The 26864-nt window shown below is 43.3% G+C and overlaps 1 protein-coding gene across 3 annotated transcripts in view; it reads right to left on the reverse strand.

The window, feature by feature from the left end:
- Positions 1-26864, reverse strand: part of KREMEN1 (kringle containing transmembrane protein 1) — a 66250-nt gene that overhangs the window by 20583 nt on the left and 18803 nt on the right. For all 3 annotated transcript variants that reach the window (XM_036123105.2, XM_036123106.2, XM_036123107.2), the window contains 3 exons: positions 26513-26675; positions 22108-22199; positions 4377-4501 (listed from right to left, as the gene is read on the reverse strand). In XM_036123105.2, coding sequence (XP_035978998.1) covers positions 4377-4501; positions 22108-22199; positions 26513-26675 — 380 coding nt within the window. The remainder of the gene's footprint in view (positions 1-4376; positions 4502-22107; positions 22200-26512; positions 26676-26864) is intronic.

Here is a 26864-nt window from a genome sequence, read left to right on the forward strand (position 1 = left end):
AGGTTGGGACTATTCTGAATAATGCTGCTATGAACACTTATGTACAAGTTTTTGTGTGAACATACGTTTTTAACTCTCTTAGGTATATACATAGGAGCGGAATTGCTGGTTTATACGGTTATGTTTAACTTTTTGAGAAACTGCCAAACTGTTTTTCATAGCAGCTGCACTATTTTATATTTCCACCAGCAAAGTAGGAGGGTTCCATCTCCACATTTTCACCAATACTTGTTTTGCCTTCAAAAAAATTATTTTAGGGGCGCCTGGGTGGCTCAGTTGGTTAAGTGTCTGCCTTTGGCTCAGGTCATGATCCCAGGGTCCTGTGATCGAGCCCCACGTTGGGCTACCTGCTCAGTAGGAAGTCTGCTTCTCCCTCACCTTCTGCCCCTCCCCCTGCTTGTGCTCTCTCTCTGTCAAATAAATAAATAGAATCCTCAAAAAAAATTTTTTTAAACTATAGCCATTGGTTATTTATTGTGTGAGGTGATATCTCATTATGGTTTTGATTTGCATTTCCCTAGAGACTAATAATATGAGCATATTTTCATGTGCTTATTGGCCATTTGTATGTCTTCTATAGAGAAATGTCTATTCAACTCATTTGCCCATTTTTCAATTGAGTTGTCCTTTTATTGTCAAGTGGTAAGAGATCTTTATATATTCTGGACATTAAATCTTTTTACAGATGATTCACAAATATTTTCTCCTATTCTGAGAGTTGTTTTTTCATTTTCTTAATAGTGTCCCTAAATTTTGATGAAGTCCAATTTATTTTTTCTTTGGTTGTCTGTGCTTTTGTTATCATAACTAAAAAACCATTGCCTAATACCAAGGTCATGCGTATTTATGCCTACGTTTCCTTCTAAGAGTTCCTTCTAATAGCTAAAACTAATTACATTAAGGTCTTTGGTTCATTTTTAGTTAATTTTTACATATAAAGTGAGGTAGGAGTCCAAATTCATTCTTTTCCATTTGGATATCTAATTGTTCCAACACCATTTGTTGAAAAGACTATTCTTACCCCATTGAATGATTCTGGCACCCTTGTCAAAATCAACTGACCATAAATAAATGTATGGGCTTATTTCTGGACTCTAAATTTGATTTCGTTGGCCTGTATATCCATCCTTACGCCATTACCATAGCACTTTTTTCAGTAGTATAACTGAAAGTTAATTTTGGCTCATAGTGTGATGTAAGGACAGAGGTTCATTTTTCTTCACAAAGAGCTCCCATTTTTCTCCAGAACTATTTGTTGAAAGACCATCCTTTATCTCTGTTGAAAATCAACTGTCCATGTAAGTGCAGGTCTATTTCTGGACTCTATATGGTTTCATTGATATCTATAGCAGGAGTTGAAAACCTTTTTCTTTCTTAAAAAATCAGATAGTAAATGTTTTTGGCTTTGAGGTTCATACCGTTTCTTGTCAACTACTCAACTTTGCTGTTGCGGCATGAAAAGAATAGACAATATGTAGGTGAATGCGTGTGGCTATGTTTCAGTAAAACTTTATTCGCTGGGTAGATGGGTAGAAAGATTTGGCCCACATACCACTGTTTGCTAACTCCTGATTATGCGACTATTCTTATGCCAATACCACTCTCTTGATTACTATAGCTTTAGAGAAAGTCTTGATGAGTCCTCCAAAGTTGATCTTTTTCAAAATTATTTCGGTTATTCTAGGTTCTCTGCCTTTCCATGTAAATTTTAGGATCAGCTTAATTATTAAAAAAAAAAAACTGTCATTTTGATTTGGGTTGCATTGAATCTATAAATCAATCTGGGGAAAACTGACAATTTTAACAATATTAAGTCTTCCAATCCATGAATAATGTCTGTATTTTTTTTAAAGATTTATTTATTTTAGAGAGAAAGAAAAAGTGGTGGGGAGGGGCAGAAAGAGAGAGGGAGAGAGAATCTCCAGCAGACTCCCTGCTGAGTGAGGAGCCCAATGCAGGGCTCAATCCCACGACCCTGAGATCATGACCTGAACCAAAATCAAGAGTCAGACTCTTAACCAACTGAGCCACCCAGGTGCCCCACAATGTCTGTATTTCTATTTACTTAGATTTTCTTTAATTTTCTCTTGCAATGTTATGTAGTATTCGGTATATAGGTCTTTAATATCCTTTGTTAATTTTGAGATTTTTTTATGCTATTGTAAATGGAATTTAAAAATTTTATTTTCCATGGAACACTACATCAAAAACTAATGATGTAATGTATGGTAATTAAGAAAACAATAAAAAAACTTTTAAAAAAATTTTTATTTTCAAAAAAAATTTTTTTATTTTCCAATTGTTCACTGCTAGTACGTAGAAATGCAACTGATTTTTGTATATGACCTTATAACATGCAACCAAAGTGATGTTATGCTCTTGATAGGTTAGGTGGGATACAATGTCTAGTTTTCCTGTGACTAGTGATACTAACTTTGATCACTTGAGTAAGGTAGTGTATGCCAGTTTTCTCCACTGTAGAATTCCCTTTATAGTATTTTGTGGGGCGATCTTTGAGGCTATATAAATATCCTGTTCCTCATGCAACTTTCACCCACTAGTAGAGGAGGTCATGGGATATTTACATATCTTGGTATTTGTTCTCCAAATCAATTATCACTATGATAGTTGCCAAATGGAGAATTTTCTAATTCCAACATTTCTTTTACATTTGTTAGTTGGCATTCTCCTATAAGAAAATGCCTTTCTTCTCATTTATTTGTTCACTTATTTATTTATATCAGTGTGGATTTGTAGATTCTTATTTTATTCAATGGGGCATATTTATTGTTACCATTTTTTTATTTTTATTTTTATTTTTTTTAAAGATTTTATTTATTTATCTGACAGAGAGAGAGAGCACAAGCAAGGGGAGCAGCAGAGGGAGAGGGAGAAGCAGGCTTCCCGCTGAGCAGGGAACCCGATGTGGGGCTCGATCCTAGTACACTGGGATCATGACCTGAGCCGAAGGCAGACACTTAACCATCTGAACCACCCAGGTGCCCCTATTACCATTTTTTTGTTTTGAAGCTCAAATTATGTTAGAGTTGGCCAATGGAGCCCCTTCCAGTTGGTTCCTGTGTCCTTTTGACAAGCCCTCACCATTCCTTACTTTATTGTACAACCTGCTTCAGGCTCCTCTTGCACTTTCTCAGGACCAGCTCTAGAATCGGCAATTTTCTCCAAGGAGCCCTAATTCTTATTTAATGAAGAACAGTATCTGGAAACCAAGATCTGAGCACTAAGTGTGCTCTGTGCAACCAGTGTGTCACTGTTCCCAGGTCCTCTCAGTGGACAGAGATAAGAAATATATATGTATATACAAACACACACATGGACCTACAAACATGTTTATATTTATTTCCGTATCTGTCTCTCTATATAGCAAAACCATACACTATACAAATAGCTTCAATCCCTGTCTGACACTATAGGTTTCATTTTGGTTTTCTCTGGCTCCCTTCTCCAACAGTGAGAAATCTGGCTCCCATTATCCTCAGTATATTTACTTATATGCTTTGCAAGCAACCAATTACTCCATCATGTTGGGCCACCTGCCTCACAAAGCCCCTGACCTTGCCAGGCTACTCTCCTTCCTTGGGCCTGATTAATGGCTTTTTCACTGAATTATTAAGGAAGGACAAAAGAAAGGAAGGAAAAAGGAAGGAAGGAAGGATATAGCAAACAATAGCATTATTGAACCTTAATAGCCAAGGAGTGAATTGCAAATAGAGGAAAGGACAGAAAGAAAAGAAAGTATTTTGTCCAGGCTAGGGCCCCTAATGTAGCAAGGAAATAACCACTACCTTGGCCTATTCCCACATCCCCTGTGAAGCCAGAGATGTCCCTGCTTATAACATTCAAGGGCACAAGGAAATACATAATTCTGTCAGAGGTCAAAGAGGGATACAGATATTGGGCATTTTCCTCTTTTCTCGCCCCGTCTTTAGACAAAAATGCTGTCTCACACTCCTGAATGCCAAGCCGCACTCTTCCTTCAGTTCCTCCTTGGCAGAAAAATAGTTACATGGTTTGATAGGTTTAAAAAAAAGTATATATATTTTTAAGTTATCTCGGCAGATTGCATTTACATCTTCATGGGGTGCCTGGGTGGCTCCGATTGTTAAGCATCTGCCTTCGGCTCAGGTCATGATCCCAGGGTCCTGGGATCGAGCCCCACGTCTGGCTCCTGGCTCCTGGCTCCCGGCTCGGCGGGGAGCCTGCTTCTCCCTTGCCCTCTGCCTCTCCCCTGCTCATGCTCTCTCTCTCTCTGTATCTCTCTGTATCTCTCTTTCTCAAATGAATAAATAAAATCTTAAAAGAAAAAAAATACATCTTCATGCTTTTCTATAGATATTTGGCCATAGAATCATTACCTTGAACCTCTGACTCCGACAAAAACTGATGCAGGTTTGTATGGTAAGTTTGTTAGACGTTTTACTGGCGCCAGTTAGAGGAGGTGGGTTTCCATGATCCTTGTAGCAGCCAAGGTTTCCAGGCACTGGAGGAAAAAGAAAAACAAAAGAATTTCACAACATCTGGCTGTGAAACACCAAGAAGGAACAGCGATTTGTGCCAGGTACTTTCATCTCAGCTACTATTTCTACTCCTAAGGTACACATAAATAACAAGCAACAAGCTTTAAAAATGGAAGTCTTAGTATCCTCTGGCAAATGCCGTGTTCCTGTTTTCTTCTGAAGAGTATGTGAGGCCCAAGGTCCACCTTTAACTAATCTGTTCAATATTGATAGAATTGAGCATTGAAGAGAACTAGGAATAATTTCCTCAAAATAGAGAAGCTGCAATATGTAAATTATGTTTCAGAGTCACTGGAGGGCAGGAAAAGCCCTTGGAAGCCCTTCATCCTATGCCTTGTGCCTCCCCTTGTTCTTTTTTTTTTTTTTTTAAGATTTATTTATTTATTTTAGAGAGAGCGAGAGAGGGAGGGAGAGACAGCATGTGAGTGGAGAGGGAGAGGAAGAAGCAGACTCCCAGCTGTGCACAGAGCCCAACGTGGGGCTTGATCCCACGACCCATGAGATCATGACCTGAGCTGAAACTAAGAGTTGGACCCTTAACCAACGGAGCCACCCAGGCACCCCTCCCCTTTTTCTTTAAAAAACTCCATTAGTGGGTTCTCCCAAGTGCTTTCAGGGAGTGTATTAGTTTCCTATAGCTGCTGTAACAGATCACTACAAACCTAGTGGCTTAACACAGCATTAATTCATTATCTTACAGTTCAGGAGTTCATAAGTACTAAATGGATCATATGGGACTGAAATCAAGGGGTCAGCAGGTACTTGTTCCTTCTGGAGGCCTGGCAGGGGGTGGGGGGTGTTCCTTGCCTTTTCCATCTACTGGAAGGTGCCCCTGTTCCTCAGCTTGTGACCACACCATTCCAGCCTCTGTCTCCATCACGTCTCCTTCCCTCCCTCTGCTTCTAGCACCACATCACCTTCTCTGACTCTGATCTTCCTGCCTCTGTTATAAGGACCTCTGTAATGACATTGGGCCTGCCTGGATAATTCAGGATAATCAACCCATCTCAAAATCCTTAACTTGATCACATCTGCAAATCCCTTATGCTACGTAAGATAATATATTAAAAGAGTCCAGGGATTACAACATAGACATTTCGGGGGGCCATTATTCAGCCTACCATGGTGAACATACTAGTGTTTCACAACCACACAACTGGACGGTTTGGTCTAGTAAAAAAAAGCTGTATTTGAGAATAAAGAAACCTGAATATATGTATTAACTGTGGTAGATAGCTTTCAAAGACGGCACTCAATGATCCCCACCTCCTGGGGTTCATGTCATGCCATGTGGAATCCCCACCTCTTGAGTGTAGGTTGGATTAGTGACTTGCTTTTGACCAATAGAATGTGACAAAGCTGATGGCATGTCACTTCTCTGATTAGGTCAAGAGACTATGACTTCTGTCTTGCTAGCAGACTCTCTACTGCCTTCTTGGCCTATGGACTTTGATAGAGCAATACACTATGTCAGAGAGGCCATGTGGCAAGGAACTGAAGGTGTCCTTTGACCAATGTCTAGCAAGAAACCAAGACTTTCAGTTTTTGCAAAGACTTAATCCTACCAACAACTAAGTATATTCTTCCCCAGTGGAGCCTTCAGATGAGACCCCAGTCCTGGCAGACACTGTTATTGCAGGCTTGTAAAAAACCTGGAAGAGGACCCAGCTAAGCCATGTCCAGATTTCCTGACCCATAGAAACTAAGACAGTAAGTGTGTGTCATTTTAAGTAACTAAGTTCCAGGGTCATTTGTTGTACAGTAATGAATAGTTAATACATCTACATAATACATACTAAATACATGTTGAATGAAGGAATGAATTGATTGTAGGCCATGGACAAATCAACCTTTCTGGACCTGAGTTTTCCATCTGTGTTATTAATTTATGAATTACTCCACTATCAGATGAAGCCCTTTCCCCTACTTTCTCTGTTTGGCTTCTCAGTTTATGTAACTGAAGACATAATAAGACATGTATGAGTCTTGGTCCTAGAAGCATTTCTAGGTCAGTTAAGAGTTATATGTTATCCAATTCCAAAGTGAGCCATATAAACTATCAGAAAGCATTTTTTCTTTGTGTTTAAGACTAGAAAACAGGGGCGCCTGGGTGGCACAGTCGTTGAGCGTCTGCCTTCGGCTCAGGTCATGATCCCAGGGTCCTGGGATCGAGTCCCACATCAGGCTCCCTGCTCGGCGGGAAGCCCGCTTCTCCCTCTCCTGCTCCCCCTGCTTGTGTTCCTGCTCTCGCTGTCTCTCTCTGTCAAATAAAAAAAAAAAAAAAAAAAAGACTAGAAAACAGGGGCGCCTGGGTAGCTCAGTCGTTAAGCATCTGCCTTCAGCTCAGGTCATGATCTCAGGGTCCTGGGATCGAGCCCCACATCGGGCTCCTGCTCCGTGGGAAGCCTGCTTCTCCCTCCCCCACTCCCCCTGCTTGTGTTCCCTCTCTCGCTGTGCTTCTCTCTGTCAAATAAATAAATAAAATCTTAAAAAAAAAAAAAAGACTAGAAAACAGAGGGGCACCGGGTGGCTCAGTTGGTTAAGTGTCTGCCTTCAGCTTGAGTCGTGATCCCAGGGTTCTGGCATCAAGCCCCACTTCAGCCTCCCTGCTCAGTGGGGAATCTGCTTCTCCCTCTCCGTCTGCCTCTCCCCCAGCTTGTGGTCTCTCTCTCTCTTCTCATTCGCTCACTCTCTCTAATAAATAAATAAAATCTTAAAAAAAAAAAAAGACTAGGAAACAGGGGTGCCTGGCTGGCTCATTCAGTGGAACGTGTGACTCTTGATTTCGGGTTTGTGGGTTTGAGCCCCACGTTGGGTGTAGAGATTACTTAAAAATAAAATCTTAAAAAAGAAGACTAGAAAACAGCATGGTCCAGTTCAACAAACTTTATATCCACATTAGCCTGTTGGCATATAAAAATATATGTGTGTATCTGTGTGTATGTACACACTTTTAAATTTCTGCCACCATCTAATATCTAACCAGTTCCTGTTAAATTGGCAGGAAGTACCACTGCTAACCCAAAAAGTCACCCTTCCCCCTCCAGCCAAGTGGTTACCCTTCTCCCTTGCGTCACACATGGTTCAAATATAACAAATGTGGCTCACCACACAAATGTTAAAATGCATCTTTTGGAAACAAACCAAATCTCTATAGTGGCGAATGTAAACAGAAAAGCTCTAGGCAGTAGGAAGCTGGTGTTCAGTGGGAGCCTGGCTTGGGAATGGCTGGGTTTTAGAGTTTAAACAAATGCAGTGAGTTAAACATCTCTAGTCAGGGGCATATCCTATAAGCCCAGTTTGTTAAATGGACCTTGCATATGGAAACCCGAGCCATGCATTCAATGGTTCTTAATAAGAACTACTTGATCATCATCATCCTGGTCATTTACTCTGATTTTTGTCTCATTTATCCTATTATGATCAGAAGTAAGCATGTTATTATGTATTAGTTTATAGAGAGCCCAAGGCACATAATCATAAATGTTAAGATTAGACATAAACAAGGCTATGGGTTGCATTAATGCAGCTGGAACTTATAAGCTTTATTCACAATTTGGTGAGCAAATCGAGGCAGCTCATGTTCCAGTGGGGTAGTGAGGTAGACCTCTGGAAGTCAGACCATACCATGCTGCAGCTCCATCTATCTGATTTCAATGGCCTGAGGTATCATGCCTGTCGTGCCCAAGTCAATCACTTGCCAGACACCAGTGAGTCTACCTCCCAAGAGACTGCAGACGTTTGTCCATGTCTCTGTCTCCACACTGCCACCTCCCCCGGTTAGGCCACCGTCTCCTCCCACTTAGACTACTGCACTGGCCTCCTATTCCATCTCCCTGTTTCTAGGTGCACCCTACTCTAATGTAGTTAGTACACTGCAACCAGAATAATCTTTACTGTATATTCCAGGCAGAAGGAAGGGCAAGGGCAAAGGCCTAAGGCGAAAACAATGTTGGCCTTTGCAGGAACAAAAAGGAGTGAGGATGGGGCGCCTGGGTGGCTCAGTTGGCTAAGTGTCTGCCTTCAGCTCAGGTCATGATCCCAGGGTCCTGGGATGGAGCCCCACGTCTGGCTCCCTGCTTAGGGGGGAGCCTGCTTCTCCCTCTCCCACTCCCCTTGCTTGTGTTCCCTCTCTCGCCGTCTCTCTCTCTGTGTCAAATAAATAAATAAAATCTTTAAAAAAATAAATAAAGGTTCCTATGTCTCTCTCCCCAATGCACCATGAATGACTTAAGGGTAGGACTGTATCTTCCACACACTCTTGTATTCCCAGGGCCTGGTAAGCTCCCAGTTACAGAGCTGGTGCTCTAACACTGCATGCCAGATGCACAGGCATGTTCTGCACCACCAGCAGGAATCGCGGAGGGACTGGGTAAAGGTACTTCTTAGGCGGCAGTGCAGGAACAGAGCAGGGTGGAAGTAAAAGGCAGAGCCGACCTGCGTAACAACACCCACTTAAAGCTAGTGACCACTGGGTGCCTGGGTGGCTCAGTTGGTTAAGCGACTGCCTTCGGCTCAGGTCATGATCCTGGAGTCCCTGGATCGAGTCCCGCATCAGGCTCCCTGCTCGGCAGGGGGTCTGCTTCTCCCTCTGACCCTCCTCCCTCTCATGCTCTCTGTCTCTCATTCTCTCTCTCTCAAATAAATAAATAAAATCTTTAAAAAAAAAAAAAAAAAAGCTAGTGACCACTGGTTCTGACTCCTGCCTGCACACTGTCCTCTCTGGCTATTAGAGACACCATTCAAGGTAACTGAGTTTTCCAGAAAGGTTAACTTGGAAACTTAAAGTTCTATCCTCATCAGTTTGGACAGAACCTTTCTAAAATGCATTAGCTATTTCTTTAAAAAAAAAAAAACAAAACATTTAACTCAGTTTAACCTAGTTTTTAAATTTTTAAAAAGATTTTATTTATTTATTTGAGAGAGAGAGAGCACAAGTGGGCAGAGGGGCAGAGAGAGAGGGGGAAGCAGGCTTCCCACTGAGCAGGGAGCCCAATGCAGGACTCGATCCCAGGACCCCGGGATCATGACCTGAGCCGAAGGCAGACACTTAACCGACTGAGCCACCCAGGCATCCCTCAGTTTCACCTACTTTAAATTTCTCTTGGTGGCCTGAGGTGATCAAATGTGCGTCACCAAACGGCCCCAGCCTGGTGTGCTTTCTTACGTGCTTGTGTCTGACTTCATTAGTTAAGTCTGTCCCCTCGGTTATCGCCGAGGCTGCCGAACCCGCAGGACATCGGAACTGGAAGGAGTCTCAGGGAACATCTACTTTGTGCTACTTCTCTGTGCACCCTCTTCTTAATTTGCTGCTGCTTAGGTTTACAACAATACTGTCGCGCTTATTAGAATTGTGTGAAAAACAGGAACAGATAGTTTCTAAAGGGGGGGCCTCTAGGCTCCCCACTTTCCTGCATCCATGCTGAAGCTCAGGAGTTGTTTTTGCACGCTCCCGTCCCAGGACGCGGCGATATTCGTTCAGGAGCAGTGAGCATTCCTCAGCAATCCCAAACGTGAGCTCCTGTGTAGGACAGACCCCAGGGTGAATTCTGGCCCCGGCTTCATCAACAGCGGAATGAGGAGCAATAGGGTCTCAAAGGGTTCTTCAGAGAATTGAAATGAGATAATGTAAATAAAGTAAACACCACGAGGCCTGGCAGGATGATATGTGCCGAATAAACAGTGTTTATTCTCATTACAGTTGACCGCTGAACAACGCGGGTTTGAACTGCATGTTTCTATTTATACATGGATTTTTTAGGATTGTACATGTATTTGGATAGGACTGTACATGTATTTTCTCTTCCTTATGATTCTCTTAATAACACTGTCTTTTCTCTAGCTTACTCTGTTGTAAGAATACAGTATATAATATGTGTAACATACAAAGTCTGCGTTAATTGACTGCTCATGTTACCGGTAAGGGTTCTGGTCAACAGCAGCCTATTAGTAGTTAAGTTTTTGGAGAGTCACAAGTTACGTGCAGATGTCTGGACAGGGGGTCAGCGCCCCTAACCCCTGTGTTGTTCAAGGGCCAACTGTATATATAAATAGGGCTTTCATCATTCACCACACAAACAGAAACAACTTGCAGTAATAGAAAACTAAAATAGCATTGAGTTAAAAGGCAAAATCAAAGGCAGCCACCTCAAAAAACTGGGTTTAATTCCAGATATTAAAACATTGATCTCTTACATCTGGTGAGCACACAGTACACTTTCACATAAGCATCTCACGTGGAAATCAAAGCCCTTTGAGGGAGGCGGCTTGGATGGGTTATTCTATGTGACAGAGAAGAAATCACGGTCTGGCGAGGTTAAGGGCCTTCCACGGGGGCAGAGAAGACGGAACCAGAGAGCACGAGCAAGCTCTGGGGGTGGCAGATTCTCACTTTGTGGTTTTGTTCCCTTTGCTCACAGGGCCGGTCTGGCGAACTGAATGGAAGTCAGATTAAAGACTGACTTCTCAAACACATCAGTCCCTCCACACTGTGTGTGCCACGAGGCCAGCCTCTGAGACAGTGGCCAGCCTCTGGGGGGGCCACTGCCCTCTGACTCGCGCTGGAAAGTGTGGCTCGAAGTCTCGCCGGAGAAGACACGTCATGTAGTCTTCAAAAGCATTACTGGCCAACTGAGTGCATTTCCAGACCGTGTCCCACCCTTTGCTCTTCCCAGAAGCAGGGAGGAAAAGTCAATTTGAAAAAGGATATTTGTTCTCAAATTCCTTTTTACTTTCAAGACCACTTTAAAGTCCTGTGGCTTGGTCATGCATTTTTCCTCTTACCAAAGAGGCTTCATCACTTTCAATTTTTAAAAAATCCTCTTAAAATACAAACAGACCCCTTGTTTATCATAGTTGGTGCTTTAAAACACATGACAGTTAATTAGCAACATTCTCTTCAGATGTTCAGTGGTCTTGCCAGAGATAAAAGTTTTAGAGGTGGCTGAGGGGAAGATGGTCCTCTATTCAGATTAATCCAGGAACTACTGTTCTTTTACCAACACAAGGAACATCTGGGAAGCACCCAGGCAGGCTGACTAGCCACCCTTTACATTTGGGTAGAACTGTGGCTTCACTGTGAAGGTGCTATGTATACCTCCATGGGGGTCTCCGTGGCCAACAACCCCTTTCTAGGGTCACGTATTGCCCGTGGCACCTTCTCAGAGGATCAGCTGCTGGTTGGGAACAAGCCAAAGGACTCCATCCTCTGACTGACTTTTTTTTTTAAGATTTTATTTATTTATTTGACAGAGAGACACACAGAGAGAGAGGGAACACAAGCAGGGAGAGTGGGAGAGGGAGAAGCAGGCTTCCCGTGGAGCAGGGAGCCCGATGCGGGGCTCGATCCCAGGACCCCATGACCTGAGCTGAAGGCAGACGCTTAACAACTGAGCCACCCAGGTGCTCCCTCTGACTGACTTCTGTGAGGCCCTCGAGATTCTCTCCCAGGAAGCTGGAATTGGGATTTCAGGTAATGAATTGAGAGCGCTAGACTTACAGGGTTCTGTCAAGTGGGGATTAAGGCAACCAGCCATATCTGGGCTACCTGAATTGAGGAGTGAGCTAATTCTTCTGGTCCACAAAGAGGAAGAAGCATGGATGTCATCCTGAGAGAGAGGCAGAGGTGGGAGACCATGTGGCCCCAGAGAGAGATGGCAAGAGTGGGTACTTTCTTCCCAGGTTCTTGGGACACAGGAATGGGGGTTCTGCAATATACTCCCAATGCCCTTCCAGTAAATTCTTTTCATTCAAGTTAACTTGAGTGAGTTCCATTCCTGGCAATCAAACAACTCCTGACAAAGACAGAAAGCATGCCCATTATGGCAAAAGCTCAATTTGAATACAAATCTTCAGATTGCAATTTATATAAGAAGTGCTGATTGTTACTATGTTTTCTATTCCCGTGCTCTGACCAGATCTGGGATATTTGTTTAAGAAACCAAAAGTAAAGTTCTTATCTTGTATTTTGGAAAACTTCCCTGGCTCTGCAGAACTCCTTTTATTTGTCTCATAAGTAAAATCTGCTTCTTCAGAAATGAAGAAATGAAATGCTGTGACTTTGCTTATTTTAAGTCATTTAACCTTGTGTTGAGACCATCTGCCGCCCATGGGACCTCATGCTGGTGTCTCAGTAGCTGATTTCTTCCCTCCATGGGAGCAAGAACTAAGCTCACATGAGATGATGCCACTGGTGTCCTATCAGAGGACCAATCCTTTCAAATACTTCCTTCAGAGAATCAATGGGTTAAGTGTAGACTCATCCATTCTCTCAGCCACGAGCCATGACCACAAGCACACTGCCCTCTGTCCTGTCCATCTGCAACTTCCATTCCAGATCTGGAAGCTGCCATCTTGGTCCAAGTCCTATCCCAATATGGCCCCACCATACTTCTTTAACTTTATTTCTAAACATCAGCTCTCCTTCGTCAGTCACAGTGATTCTGCAAGCGGTACTACTCATATCTGAGTCTCCTATGAGCTTGCCTATATAAATAAGTAAACACAGACTTTTCTTCCCCTGTGAAATTTTATCTTTAGGGGAAGGTAGTAAGAGTTCCTAAGGATGCTGACCCCCACACGGCCCTGACGTATCAGTGGTAGTTCTCTTTTGGTGGGAGTTCCTTCTCCAAAACTTAATTTCTGTTGATGTAATGTGGTAGACAGTCTCCAAAGGAGGCTCTAATAATCTTGCCCCTCCCCCTACATGTGGTTGCCACCTACTTTAAGAGTTGGCATCAATTTCCTTTGCCCTTGAATCTGGGCTGGCCTTGTGACTTGCTTTGATCAACAGAATGTGGTGGACTTCTGAGTTCATGCCTTAAGAGGACTGGCAGCTTCTGCTTCCTCTCTCTTGGAAGCCAGCCAGCCACCATATGAGTGGCCTGAGTACACTGTTAGAAAGAGCGGTCACCCAGGTAGAGGCCTGAAGTTGTCTTGGATGTCCCAGCCCCAGCCGAGCCCCCAGGGGAATGCAGCCACCTCCCTGAGCCCAGATGAGAGTAGCAGAAGAACCGCTGAGCTGAAACTCGGCCAACCCACAGGAGCAAGAGAAATGATAAGCTGTTGTTGCCTTAGGCCACAAGGGTTTGGGGTGGCTTGTTATGCAGCAACAGACAACCGAAACACCTTACTCGACAAAAGGTCAGTCCAAGTTCAGGAGGAATGATACAGCTGTGTCTCTGGGAAGAAGAGCTCAGTTTGTTGACTTGAACTTTTGTTTTTCAGGGATACCACAAATATCCCAGGCAAGGAACCACAGAGTCATCTTGGACTCTTCCTGCTGTTTCATCCCTTATATATTCTACTTGTCATCAAGTTCTGTTTTCTTCCTAAATGTATCTTGGATTTAACCCTTCCTGTCTTATCTCACTGCTGCCATCACAGCTCAGACCCTGATCCCCTGGATTTAGAAATCTGCACCCATCCTCTCCTCTCCAGACTTCCTTCCTTGGATCTATCCTGTAAGTGGACCCTGGGCTCATCTTCTTAAACTAGGGCTTTCATTGTGTCAGTCCCCATCTAGCCAACTCTGGCTTTTGAGGTTTCGAGGCCTCACCTGGTCCCTCCCTGTCCACTTCTCTATGTGGGCAATGTGATCCCCAGCCCACACGCACAACAACCCCAGGCCCTTCTTCCAAGTCCCTGTCAGGGTATGTCCTGATCCATCCAGCCCCATCTGCCTTTCTCTGTAACGATGCCTCCAACCTCCACAACCTTACCGAGAGCCCTCTCATCTGCAAAAACTCACAGCACTCCACCTCCTAATTCAATCGTATTGAATGTATGTAACTGGTGGGCTGGTCTCTAATTTCCTTCCATGTTTATAAATCAGATTCCTAATTACATCATAAGATTGACGGTAGGGACTCTTTCTTATGTTTATGTATATTCCTTACTGGCAAGCGCTAGTGTAAAGGTGTTCAGTGAAATCATCCTTGTTGATCTGAATGATTATACGTTTTTAAGTTATTAGTATAACTTGCCCAACCGTGCTTTAGAAAATTTTGGAAATACAGTATATATCTGTCATTGAGGAAAATGGCCATTTGGTTCAGAAAGTCTTTTTTTTCCTCATGGAAAATTAAATAATATCTACTGCCAAAAACAAAGAACAATCGAGTATCCGCCAGATCTGAGACCATAAAACTGCACTGTGAGAATGAATGCAGGGCCTCTTGTGTTCCCTGACTGCAGCGCCACACCAGGCCCCAGGGGAGTGGCCCCACAGCAGCTGAGGCACGCTACTGAGCCCCGTGGCTAGTCAGATAAAAAAGGAATGGACAGAAATAACACACAGGTTAGGAATAACCTATTCAGGAATTGCATGGCGGGAACATGCCAACAGCAGTCCATTCCCTGGGGAAAGCACAGGCCACCATAACACCTGCTAGAACTTTCATGCCCCCCATGTGCTGGACCCTGGACTTGGGGTTGTGTGTACTTTACCCATTGGATCTTCAAAAGAACCCTAGAAGGCACAAATGAGGAGACCACGGCTCAGAGGAGAGTCATTTTGCTGAAAGCCACTAAACGATTAAGATTCAAACCTAAGGCAGTGTGACTCTAACGTCCACATTCTTTCCAGTAATTTGTGTTGTCTTTCTTACTGAAAGAGACATGATATCACATCATCAGGAATATTTAATGAGCACCATTATCGCCTCCCCTGTGCTAGGTGTTGTGGGAGACTGTTACAATAGATGCCCTGGGGGGAGGGGAAGTCCCCCTAGATTCCATCAGTACCCTCCACAAATAAACATACCACCCATGTAAAAAGAGAGCAACTGCTCAGCAAATGCAGCTTCAAGAGGAATCCCCCTCTCCACCTTAAGTCTCTCCTTCACAGAAATTCCAGAGGCTACCCCTGCTCCTGTCTTTGAACAGCTTAGTCTGGTTGGGAAAACAAAACTACTCACATAAAGCAAGAATTAACAGTATGAAGCAGTATTCTGATGTATGCTAATTTAATGCCAATCTAAAAGGACTCGATGCAACAAAAACGTTAAGTAATTGTAATGACCAGAGAGAAGAGGGGCAAAAAACAAGTCTGCATAATTTATATTATTAATGTTCATTTCAATAGTGCTTTGGCTATCAGCTGAAGTTTCGGGTTTCGTTTTAGCTGTGAAATGTGAATGATGCACCCAGATGTGTCTTTTTTGAGGTGAACTTCAGCCCATTCAATGAAGACTCCATGTTCAGAGAGACCCCCCAGGCCTGGACAAGGCTGCTGATGCAGTGTTTCACACCCAAGGGTCCAAGTCCGGGGAGCCCCTTCCCAGCTGAGAACAGCTGGGCTGGGAACACCCGCGGAGATGACCCAACATCCTATAGAGCCGTTCTGCTGTGCAGCGAATGCTTCCTGGATACCATCGCAACCTGCTGTCCTCCTGGGGCTCGGGATTTCCCAAACTCAAAGAAGACAAGAAAATGACTTAGAGCTAACAGCTTCACTGCAGACCCTCTGTCGCCACTGACTTAATCCTTTGGTTTCCACAATGTCAATAAAGCACTCTTAATAATTCGGCATACTATCGGAATTTCAAACTCTAATTCCCAAACAATCCACCAAGAAAATTCTCAAGAATGACCTCAGCAGTAGCCTGGATCCATCCCAGGGCCCCCGTTTTAAAGGAAATAAAGGAAATGGGGCTGTTCTCAAGAACTGCAGGGAGAGGGCACCGGTCTTGCCATGAAGAGCCCTAGATTCAAATCCGATTTGGCTCAGGGTGTAATCCTCATTGGATCACCTCACTACTCGAGCCTCATTGTCTCATCTAAACAATGGTGGGTGGGGAGCGGACACATCACCTGCTTCACAGCACTGCTGGAAAGGTTAAATGAGGTCACGTGAATGAATATAAGTGTTTTATACATGTCAGTACTCAATGATAGTTGAAATAAAAGCTAAAATATACTAAACATCAGGGCTGACATTAAAATGCAAAAAGTGTTAACAGAGACAAAACATTTTCTGTAATTGAGAGACCGCCAAAGTGCCCTTGGCTTTTTACTCAAGCTCTGAACACAGCTTTAAAAACTCTTATTAGGGGTCACGATTGGAAGCATATTTGTAAGGAACAACAAATCTGTTTTAACAAGGCCAGGGTGTCATTCAATTAAAAGGAACATGAGCCAGTGAAGGCACCAGACGCCCCATTCTGCAGAGGTGCCACGGCTGACATCCCCTTAGGACTCCTCTGTGTGAATCATGCAATCTCTGGAGAACTTCTCATGGATTGAGAGGGAGAAACTTCACCCTAAATCCCTAACACGGAAGCTTGAGAAGCTATGAAGAAACATCTTCTGACACTCCACACTCTGCAGGCTCATCACCATCTTCCCAGGTCAAGTCCAAGCTCCATACCCAGACCACAAGACTGTTGCCCACCCATTATCTGGTCCCACCTAATTCTTCTCAGACCTCACCTCTTGCCCTTACTTCTTAAATTTCTATCTCGGCAACACTGATTTTGCCTGGGAATTCACCTGTGTGTGTGTGTGTGTGTGTGTGTGTGTGTGTATGCACACTGTTCCTCCTACCCCCACTGCCCTCCCTACTCTACCCAACCCTAACATCTAGAACCTGGCTACCTCAAGTGTGGTCCTACAACTCCACATCCCAGGGACTGGCTAGAACTGCAGTTTCTAGCCTGCCCCAGACCTACTGAATCAGAATCTGCATTTTATTAAGATTCCTGTGATTATACTACTACCACATTTTCATAAGGAAACTTAAAGTTGGAGAAGCCCTGTTGCCAAGATCCCACCTCTTCCAGGAGCCCTCCTTGATAACCAGTAGCCCTGGCCTCCCACCATGCCAGGACAGATGCCCCTCCTTCAGTGCTCCTAAACTTTTGCTCATCTCATTTATTACAGAGTATCTTGCATATGCTTATCGTCTATGTGTCTGTCTTTGGCTCTAGTCTAGGGGCTCCCCACAGGCTGCAGACCACACCATCCTTGTGTCCCCTGTGCTGTACAAGGTATGGCATATGATTGGAGCTTAAAAAATGTCATTTGTCACAGCCAGTAATAAACTCCTTGTGATTTTCAACTTTAATAACCAACTTTAAATGACTTTTATAATTAGCTTTAACTTTAATAATAATTAAATAAGTTTTAATAACTTGAATTTAAATGTTAGTTTAATAACTAAAACTTTAATCACTAACTTTATTTATTTTTTTAGAGAGGGAGGGGAAGAGGGGCAGAGAGAGAGGGAGAGAGAGAATCCCAAGCAGGCTCCACGCCCAGCACATAGCCTGACACGAGGCTCAATATCATGCCCCTGAGATCATGACCTGAGCCAAAATCAAGAGTCGGACACTTAAGTGACTGAACCACCCAGGTGCCCCTAATCACTAACTGTAATAACTAACTCAGATACCTGGGAGCTATGTGCAAATTATCTCAATTTAGGTTAATTAGGTTAATCATGTTATACATCTGAACCCAGATACTTTGAATGTTGTATTTACATATTTATTTTGAAATAGTTAAAATATTATACAATTTTAAGATATCATAGAATTTATTTTTTATAATGGAAACTTTCAAATGTATACAAAAGCAGGAAGGAATAATGAGCCCGTTGTCATGCAATAACAACAAATACCCATTTTTTTTTTTTTTAAACCATTCTAGTTTCATCTATTTCCCTCATCTGACCCATTCACTCTTTGGAAGACTAGGTCATTTTAAAATAAATCCCAGACATATTATCATTTCAACCACGAATATTTCAGTATGTACGTATAATTTCAAATGACTTAAAAAATTACTTGTATATATATCTCCACTGTGCCATTATTGTACCTAATAAAATTAACAGTGATTGCTTAATATAATCTAATAGTCTGTGTTCAAACTTCCCTATTTCAAAGATGAATTTGTATAGTTGAGTTTGTAGAAATCAGGTGAATGTTTTATAGCAAACAAAAAATAGCTCTCAGCAATGAGAAAGTAAATTTCTCATGCCCGTGTTTTCAGGCCCACATCGGCTATGTGAAGGAAATTATATTTGCCTTTAAATGCCATTTGCAGGTTCCCCTCCACCTCACAACTAGATTACTTAACTTTTACAAAACTGCACCAAACTTTATAAAGAATCTAGGTAAAACAGAACAAATCAAAAGCCATGCTGGGACGCCTGGGTGGCTCAGTTGGTTAAGAGGCTGCCTTCAGCCCAGGTCATGATCCCAGGGTCCTGGGATCGAGTCCCACATCAGGCTCCTTGCTCAGCAGGAAACCTGCTTCTCCCTCTCTCTCCCTCTGCTTGTGCTCTGTCAAATAAATAAAATCTTTAAAAAAAAAAGCCATGCTAAGGTCCATTCAAGCACATCCTTTGAAAGCAATGAAATAAATGGGAATTAGAATGGAGAGGATGATTATTTAACAAGAAAGAGATATGCAAAGAACAGCTATTAAGCCAAATAGTTTCCCCCTCAATAGCCAAACCAACAGGACTCAGAGTTGTAGAGGATGGGATCTAGAGGGATGATAACCTTGATGACTTTGAAATTTGCTTTTAATGATCTGTATTTCTCCTGTCCATAATAGGAACTTGGGGTTTCTGAGAAACATACTTGCCCATGTAGTTTGAAGACCAAATCCAATTACCTCAGAGTTATTCTCTTTTTAACGGTAAAGTTCTGATCCATGCTCCACAGGTCAAGAGCACAGTTCAAGTTTCTCTTTGCCCCCTGTTTGAATCATACTTCATCGTTGCCTCCCTGCTTGTCTTAGCTCTGTCCCAAAACATGCCGATGGGCAGAGATTCCGGTCTCCACACAATGGCCCGCCATTCAACCACATTCTGCTTTGTCCCTAAACATCAACTCCCCCGGCTCCTGCTGGGTCTGTTATATTCAGATATGAACTTTCCAGGAATCTGATCATGTCACAGGCCTTTTCCTGTATGACAAGTTCAACGCTAATTATGAATAGTGGGCTTCACACAGAGGGTTAGTATTATTCATGAAAATTATGACTCCACATCCAGAAATACGACAAAATTGGCCTAAAATAGGCTGGCTATATCTCCATCAAGTCCACTAGGCAATTACCAAGGCCTCTTGCTTCAAACAGTACAGGAGTTTTTCTCGACTACGTTAATCAGACACACTAGGAGCACAATGTTCTGCCAGACTCTCAAGGTCTGAGGCTCAGCTAGATGGGGAGCCCTGCCCTGGTGCCCACAGGGTGAACAGAAGGGCTTTCCAAAGAACCAAAGCCAGACACTGTTCCTTCCCCTACACCCCCCAAACCAGGTACTCCCCAGTTCTCATTCCCAACCTCTGTATGTCTCCCTGCCCAGACCATTTCAAGGCCAACTTCAGAAGCTTTGAGAAGCCTACTAAGGGGCCATAAGAAAAGGAAATGATATTTAATTTTCCTTTTTTGGAACAGTGAGGCACATCCTGCAAATATTAGGAATTAGAGGAGTACTAGATGGGTTGTACCATTTTCCAGTAATTCTCTCTTCTGGAACTTAGTTTCAGTGACCACATGAGTTGGCTCCCATTGGCCCAAATTATATTTTATAAATGCAAGTTGAGGATTATCTTTCCAAATAAAAGCGGCCAGATTGAAATCCCCTCTTTGCCATTCCTGAGAGAATGACATAGGCTAGTACTAAAAGACGATCTTTGTGTAGAACAAATGGACCGAGCAAAATCTGCTTTCCTCTCCCCCTGCCCCCTTTCTTCTTTACATAACTAGAGCCAAATGAGATGTTTTTCATTTTAAAAATTTGATTAAGCAGACTGAGCAAAAGCCCATTCTGCTGGTCTTTACTGTTTTCTCAATTTTGGGACTAAATCAAGGAATACTCGGGTTGGAAGGGGAGTGAAGCCAGGGCCTCACTGCCAGGCCATGGTCTCATTTGGAAGTTTAACTTTCGGAACGTGAGCGGTGGGGCCTGCAGCACCCCTTCCCCATGAGGCAGCAGAATTCAGACTGCTGTGGCGGGCGTGATGAGAGGTCCCAGGTCCCCCACAAACCTCCATATCACACTACATACACAGCCTCTGGGGCTGAGGAGTGAGGAAGGTGGCAGGGCAAGGAGTGAGGGGAAATAATATGGTAAAAAACAATCCAGACAGAATTATTATGAATGAGCTGCCCTTTTCCTCAGCCTAGTAACTGAGAAAAAAACCTGCTCCCTTGGCATATTTAAAAAGATATTACAGGGCGCCTGGGTGGCTGTTGGTTAAGTGTACACTTCTTGATTTTGGCTCAGGTCATGATCTCAGGGTGGTTAGACTGAGCCTGCTTAAGTTTCTCTACCACTGCCTCTCCTACTCCTCTCTCTCAAAAAAGAAAGAAAAAGGGGCGCCTGGGCGGCTCAGTCATTAAACATCTGCCTTCAGCTCAGGTCATGATCCCAGGGTCCTAGGATCAAGCCCCACATCGGGCTCCTTGCTCCGTGGGAAGCCTGCTTCTCCCTCTCCCACTTCCCATGCTTGTGTTCCCGCTCTCGCTGTCTCTCTGTCAAAAAATAAATAAAATCTTTAAAAAAGAAAGAAAGATCCTACGAACACTACATTAGTAAACCCCTTCCAGTACCATTCCAGTTTTGGTTTCTGTACTTTAAACCTTCCTACACTATTTTCTACCTTGTTTTCAAGTGTCTTCCTAAGAGTCCCTGCCACATTGCATATTCCCTGAGGGTCAGGGTACACTTCTGCCTTTGTACCTTGCATATAATAAACACTGAATATTGAAATGAATGAAGGAAACAGCTAGAAAACAGGCCTTGGAGTAAAAAGCTGAAGAAACTGGGCTTTTCAGTAGTAGAGCGGGATGAGATACGAGTTATCACACAAAACAAGAGAACATCTTTATGCTGATATGAGGAAAAGGACTATCACATTGGCTTTGGAGGGGATCAATTAGATTTTTCCTGAATACCATTTTTCAGGGGAGATAGCTCATCAAATGCAAATAATAAGTAATGTCATAGTTTAGTTTTACTGTCTATAAAGGGATTCATCATTCACTCTAGACAATTCTCTCCCAAAAGCGTGAGGTAGTATTTTTTTTTTAAGATTTTATTTATTTATTTGACAGAGAGAGAGAGAGAGAGAGCACAAGCAGGGGCAGCAGCAGGTAGAGGGAGAGGGAGAAGCAGGCTCACCGAGCAGGGAGCCCAATACGGGGCTTGATCCCAGAACCCTGGGATCATGACCTGAGCCGAAGGCAGACGCTTAACGACTGAGCCACCCAGGCGCCCCATGTGTGAGGTAGTTTTGTTTCCCTGGCCTGCTACTGAGCTCTTGCCATCTCTCTATCCATGAATGAATCAGCATGAGGAAATTAAGTAGAAGTAGAAATTCTGGGTGGGCTTATCCATCAAGGGAATGCAGGTCCTGAGGGAACCAGGCCCCCTATTTCTAAAAAGCCCCAACAAGAGAAGGGAAAATCCTCAGCCCAGGATTGCTTCTCCTTTCACCTGCTTCAGGAAATCCACCTGCCTGAACAACCTGCCTTCCGGCAGTGGCCTTCCACTCTGTACCCTCGGTGCTCAGTGTCCTGAGACCTTTCAGGTGGCGCATTAGAGCCTTACTCTGACAAGCAGGAATCTCGCAGTACTTCCAGTAGACACCATCCTCATGCTCCGCCACGTAGCACCAGGGGCTCACATCTCCATCTGGATTTCTGTCGGGGAAAGGACACACAAGTACCATTTCTGTCATGTTAAGTCAACTGGTTCATTGCTTTTCAGGTTTACCAAAAAGCATCAGCTTCTGTGTTATTTCTAATAATTGGTATGTATCTCAGTGCTGCCTCTTATGAAAAGAAAAACGGGGGGCGCCTGGCTGGCTCAGTCTGAAGAGCATGCGGCTCTGGACCTCGGTGTCCTAAGTTTAAGCCCTACGTTGGGTGTAGAGATTACTTAAAAAAAAAAAAAAAAAAAAAAAAAAAAAGGAGAAAAAAAATGGTAACACTACAAGAACAAACTCATGCACTCTGACATATACTTCAGAGTTTGGGGGCGGGGGCTGTGTGTGGTGAACAAAGGTGATATAATTTCACAAAGATTCATGACAGTGTAACCAGGACAATTAACCACAGAACAAATCATGCCAAGCAGCACTAGCACTTAAGTGTTGTCACACCCGTGGCTGAGAGCACAGGTGCTCTCAATACTGTGGATAAGAATGTGAAGGGGCCCAGAGGCGCCTGGGTGGCTCAGTCCGTCAAGCGTCTGACTTCCGCTCAGGTCATGATCCCCTGACCTCAGGGCATCAGAGCCTCAGCTGGCTCTGTGCTCAGTGGGGAGTCTGCTTCTCCCTCTCTCTCTCCCCCTCCCCCTGCCTGTGCTCTCTCTCTCTCTCTCTCTCTCATATAAATAAAAAAAAAAAATCTTTACATAAAAAAAAAGAATGTGAATGGATACACATGGTCAGGATGGCAATTTGGCAATTAGAGCCAAAGGCCCAAAACATATGCAAAACCGCTTTACCAGGCAATTTCTCCTTTAGTACTTTATTTTAAGTCAATCTCCGCTTACAAAGATGTTCACCACAGCATTTTTATAATACAAAAAAGTTATAAACAACACTTAAGGATTGGTTAAGTAAATATGTTATATCCATATAAGGGAATGATGAGCGGCTAGTAAAAATGCGGTGTAGAGACACATTAATTAATATAAAAAGATATCCACATGTCTTGTTAGGTTTTTTTTTTAAAGGTAGTTCGAAAACACGATGGGTGACACAATCCTATCATTTGAAAAGATGTATTCAGGCGAGGATACACATCAAACCCTTGAAAGTATCTCTGGAGAATGGGACTATCAGTAATTTATTTTTTCTTTTCTGCTTCTCTTTATTTTCCTGCTTCTTCTACAATGAACACTGACTGTGTAATTTTTAAACAATAAAATAAAATTCACATAATACAGACTCCACTGACAAGCTTTCACCAGCATCAGGCTAGTTGGCACATGCTTGACAGAAATGGGTCCTATTCCTCCCTCAAAATACTAACTTCTCAGAAAATTCTGAAGAAAGCTAACCCAAAGAGTTTCAGTCAGAACATGCAATCCTGTGATCCTGGTACCAACTTCTGATGCAGCAGTAATATTTTTTAAAGGTTTACTTCACATTTCTAAAATGCCCTTGAAGGTCTTTTCAACTCAAGGGTGCCATGACAATAATGGGCCGTCCTGCTGAAACAGACCCCAAAATGGCAAGGGCTACCACACACACAGAAAAGCCTTGCCTCCAAGCTCCCTTTCTTTCGACTCAAAACACTGGAAACCTGACACTCCGGTTAGGCCGGAAATGGGCATAAAGACCCTGCAGCGGGAGCTTTGGAGCCACCCCTATGGGGCATGAGAGGGATAAGCCTATTGTGTGGCCCAGAAGATAAGCCGCCCTGAAGCACAAAGGGTCCTTTCATTTTTCTGTGCCCAAAGGCAGGTGCCAGCGCCAACTCTGCTCTTCCCTGTCCCTCTGCCTTCCCCTCTCATCCAGATCCCTCGAGCCTGGAGAAGTGCATTCCCATCACTCGCCATCTCCCAGACATCTCCACTGCGATGGGTCTGGCACCCGAGCACAAGACAAACATGGTGTCGGGTGTCAGCTGAGAAATCAAAGCAGGAGAACTTGTACAAAGCCCTTCTTTAAACAGTATTTCACTGTCATCTTCCTCCCTCTATCCAGTGTCCAGCTTTGATGTAGTATTTGGTAAAGACGTTAGAAAACAACTGTTTATTATCAATGTCAAAACCATTCTGAAAAGCATCAGAATAGCTTAATAAAGAAGAAGCAAATGCATCTTGGATTTCGCTGCAGTGCTTAAAAAAAAAAGGCCTGGACTCACTGATGTGATAATAATCAACATTTCGGCCTCCCTTTTTTCTGAAGCAGAAACTGGTAGTTCAGGTCTGGTACATTCCATCAAGTCAAAGGAGAGGCTGCTGCTGGCCAGGGCTGAGGAGGAAGGTGGTTCCCCCCCGCTCCCCACCGCCCCCAGCTCTCCCAGTGGAGAACCACCTGCATTTCTGGGAGCGTGGGTAGGTCTGGGTGCTAATCAATGAGAAAAGACTTTTTCATATAAATTAAACCTCTTTGGAAATTTAAAATTCACCTTAAATTCAGACTTAAACCTAGGAGTTCTTCTGAGAAGTCGTGCTTGATAGAAAGCAACAGAATAATAGCACGAACTAGTAGCCCACACTCAAGAGACACTTTGGAATGAGAATATAAGTAACTATTGTAAAAACAAACAAAAAAACCTTCCAAACACTGGTTTCTCTTCCTAAATATTCTTCCCAACCCAACCCAACTCTTTCTATGAGTAGCAAAAGGGAAGGAAATAAACCAGAAATGGAGTGGGGTTAATTTCCTTAATTATGCAAAAAAGGTTTTAAATGAATATGTATAACTCTGAAAATAAAATGTAAAAGAATGACTTAACGAGCATGTGTAACTTTAACAATAAAATGCAAGAGACAGCAAAATGTGAAGTAACACAAATTGTTACCTCTGGGAAATGGGGCTTGCTGAGTATTTTAGGGGAAAAGATGTCAAAACATGACCTTATTTAAGCAATATTTACCTGTAGTTTTTGAGAATTTTTTTTGGAAAAGCTTTTAACATTTTTATAATAACAACTAAAAAATAATCCAACAGCCACTGTGGGGGAATGGCCAGTTGGAACAAATTAGAACAGAGGTGATGGAAAGAGCTGCAGGCACAGGGATAACCTGGATGACAGGCATCCACAAGGGTCCTGGAGTGTTAGTAAAGGTACACAGGGAGAGCAGAAGGTGAACAGTGTGGCCCACACAATGCAGGTATGAGTATGTTGGCTCAGCAGGGTCGAGAGTGCCACGGCTGAGATTCCAACATACTGGTAGAACCAGGGACATAGCATGTGACTCAAAGTGTAGCTCAGTGAACACTTCTCCCTGTCCTGATGGCTCAAGAGGCTGCCTTTGCACCTGTCCTAATAATAACTAAATTCGACACAGTGCTGAACCATGAGTCACATTACCAGGATCTTGAGGAGAAATAGCTTAAATGTAGCTATAACCAAAAGTGCTTAGAATCTTTCTTTGCTCTTGTCCCTATAGACCAGTGACTCTTTTTTATTTTTTATTTTTTTATTTTTTTTAAAGATTTTATTTATTTATTTGATAGAGAATGAGAGGGAGGAGGGTCAGAGGGAGAAGCAGACTCCCTGCCGAGCAGGGAGCCCGATGCGGGACTCGATCCCGGGACTCCAGGATCATGACCTGAGCCGAAGGCAGTTGCTTAACCAACTGAGCCACCCAGGCGCCCCTAGACCAGTGATTCTTAACTTGTTTTGGATCACCTATAACTTTGAGAATCTAATCAAAGCCATGGATCATCTCTGTGGAAAATCTCAAGTACACAGCTGAAGCACCTTGGATCTCAGGTGAAGAGCCCCTGTCAGGGTCAGACAGGAGGTTAAGACCAAAGAAACACCTTATTCTATGGAGAGGAAGGACACAGCACAAATCTGATGGTTACAGCTGCTCTCAGAGCAAGGCTATCCTGGGCTGGCGGGAGGTGGGATAATGTAGGACAGCTTCCTTTGCTCAGAAGCAGAGGGCGGTTTGGGCCACAGATGGTGCTCTGCTTGACCACCACATTCACAGGAGCTTAAAAAGCTTTGCTATCTATATAGTGTCCACTGGTGGCAGGGCCAACTAAGAAAGCCCTTCCCAAGAGACATGTAAGTGATCAGACAGGAAAGCAGAGCTCTGAAAACTTGTACCAAAGCAACTGGAGTTGAAAAGAGTGGAAGATTGTGTATGTGTATGTGTGTGGCAAGGTGTGGGAGGAAGATTTTTAAAATAGTAACAAGAAAGGCCTTCTGAGTTGGCTAAAAGAAGACAAAGAATCTTCCTGTAGTTGTGAGCAAGGCTGGAAGGGACTGGAAAAGAAGGCTAAAAATTTTTTTTTCTAAAACACTGTGTGGCCCCATCTTACCTGCAATAGTTATGCTCGCCTAGGCCCCCCTCCCCGTTGGGGTATTTCAGAGTGTTGTATGGATGCTGGAAAGTCTCGTTCCAGAACAGGCATGGCTTCCCTCCTTGTAGTGCTGTCCAGTTCTGCGTTCCCCTATAATCTGCACCATTGGCTGTGAAACATTCTAGGAGAAAGAAAAGACAGAGCAAACTGATTTTCTGGCAACATCCACAGTCTCCTCCCTCTCTGGTTGATGTTTTATTTGTTTTGTTTGGACCCAGCTGGAAATGGAGAGTGTCTTGCTAGATCCTGGACGCCAAGAAGTTAACATTGCTAGGGCTGAGTAAATCTGAAATGCAGTCCCCTTCAAATG

This window comes from Halichoerus grypus, chromosome 13, assembly GCF_964656455.1.
Source record: "Halichoerus grypus chromosome 13, mHalGry1.hap1.1, whole genome shotgun sequence".
Classification (NCBI taxonomy): Eukaryota; Metazoa; Chordata; class Mammalia; order Carnivora; family Phocidae; genus Halichoerus; species Halichoerus grypus.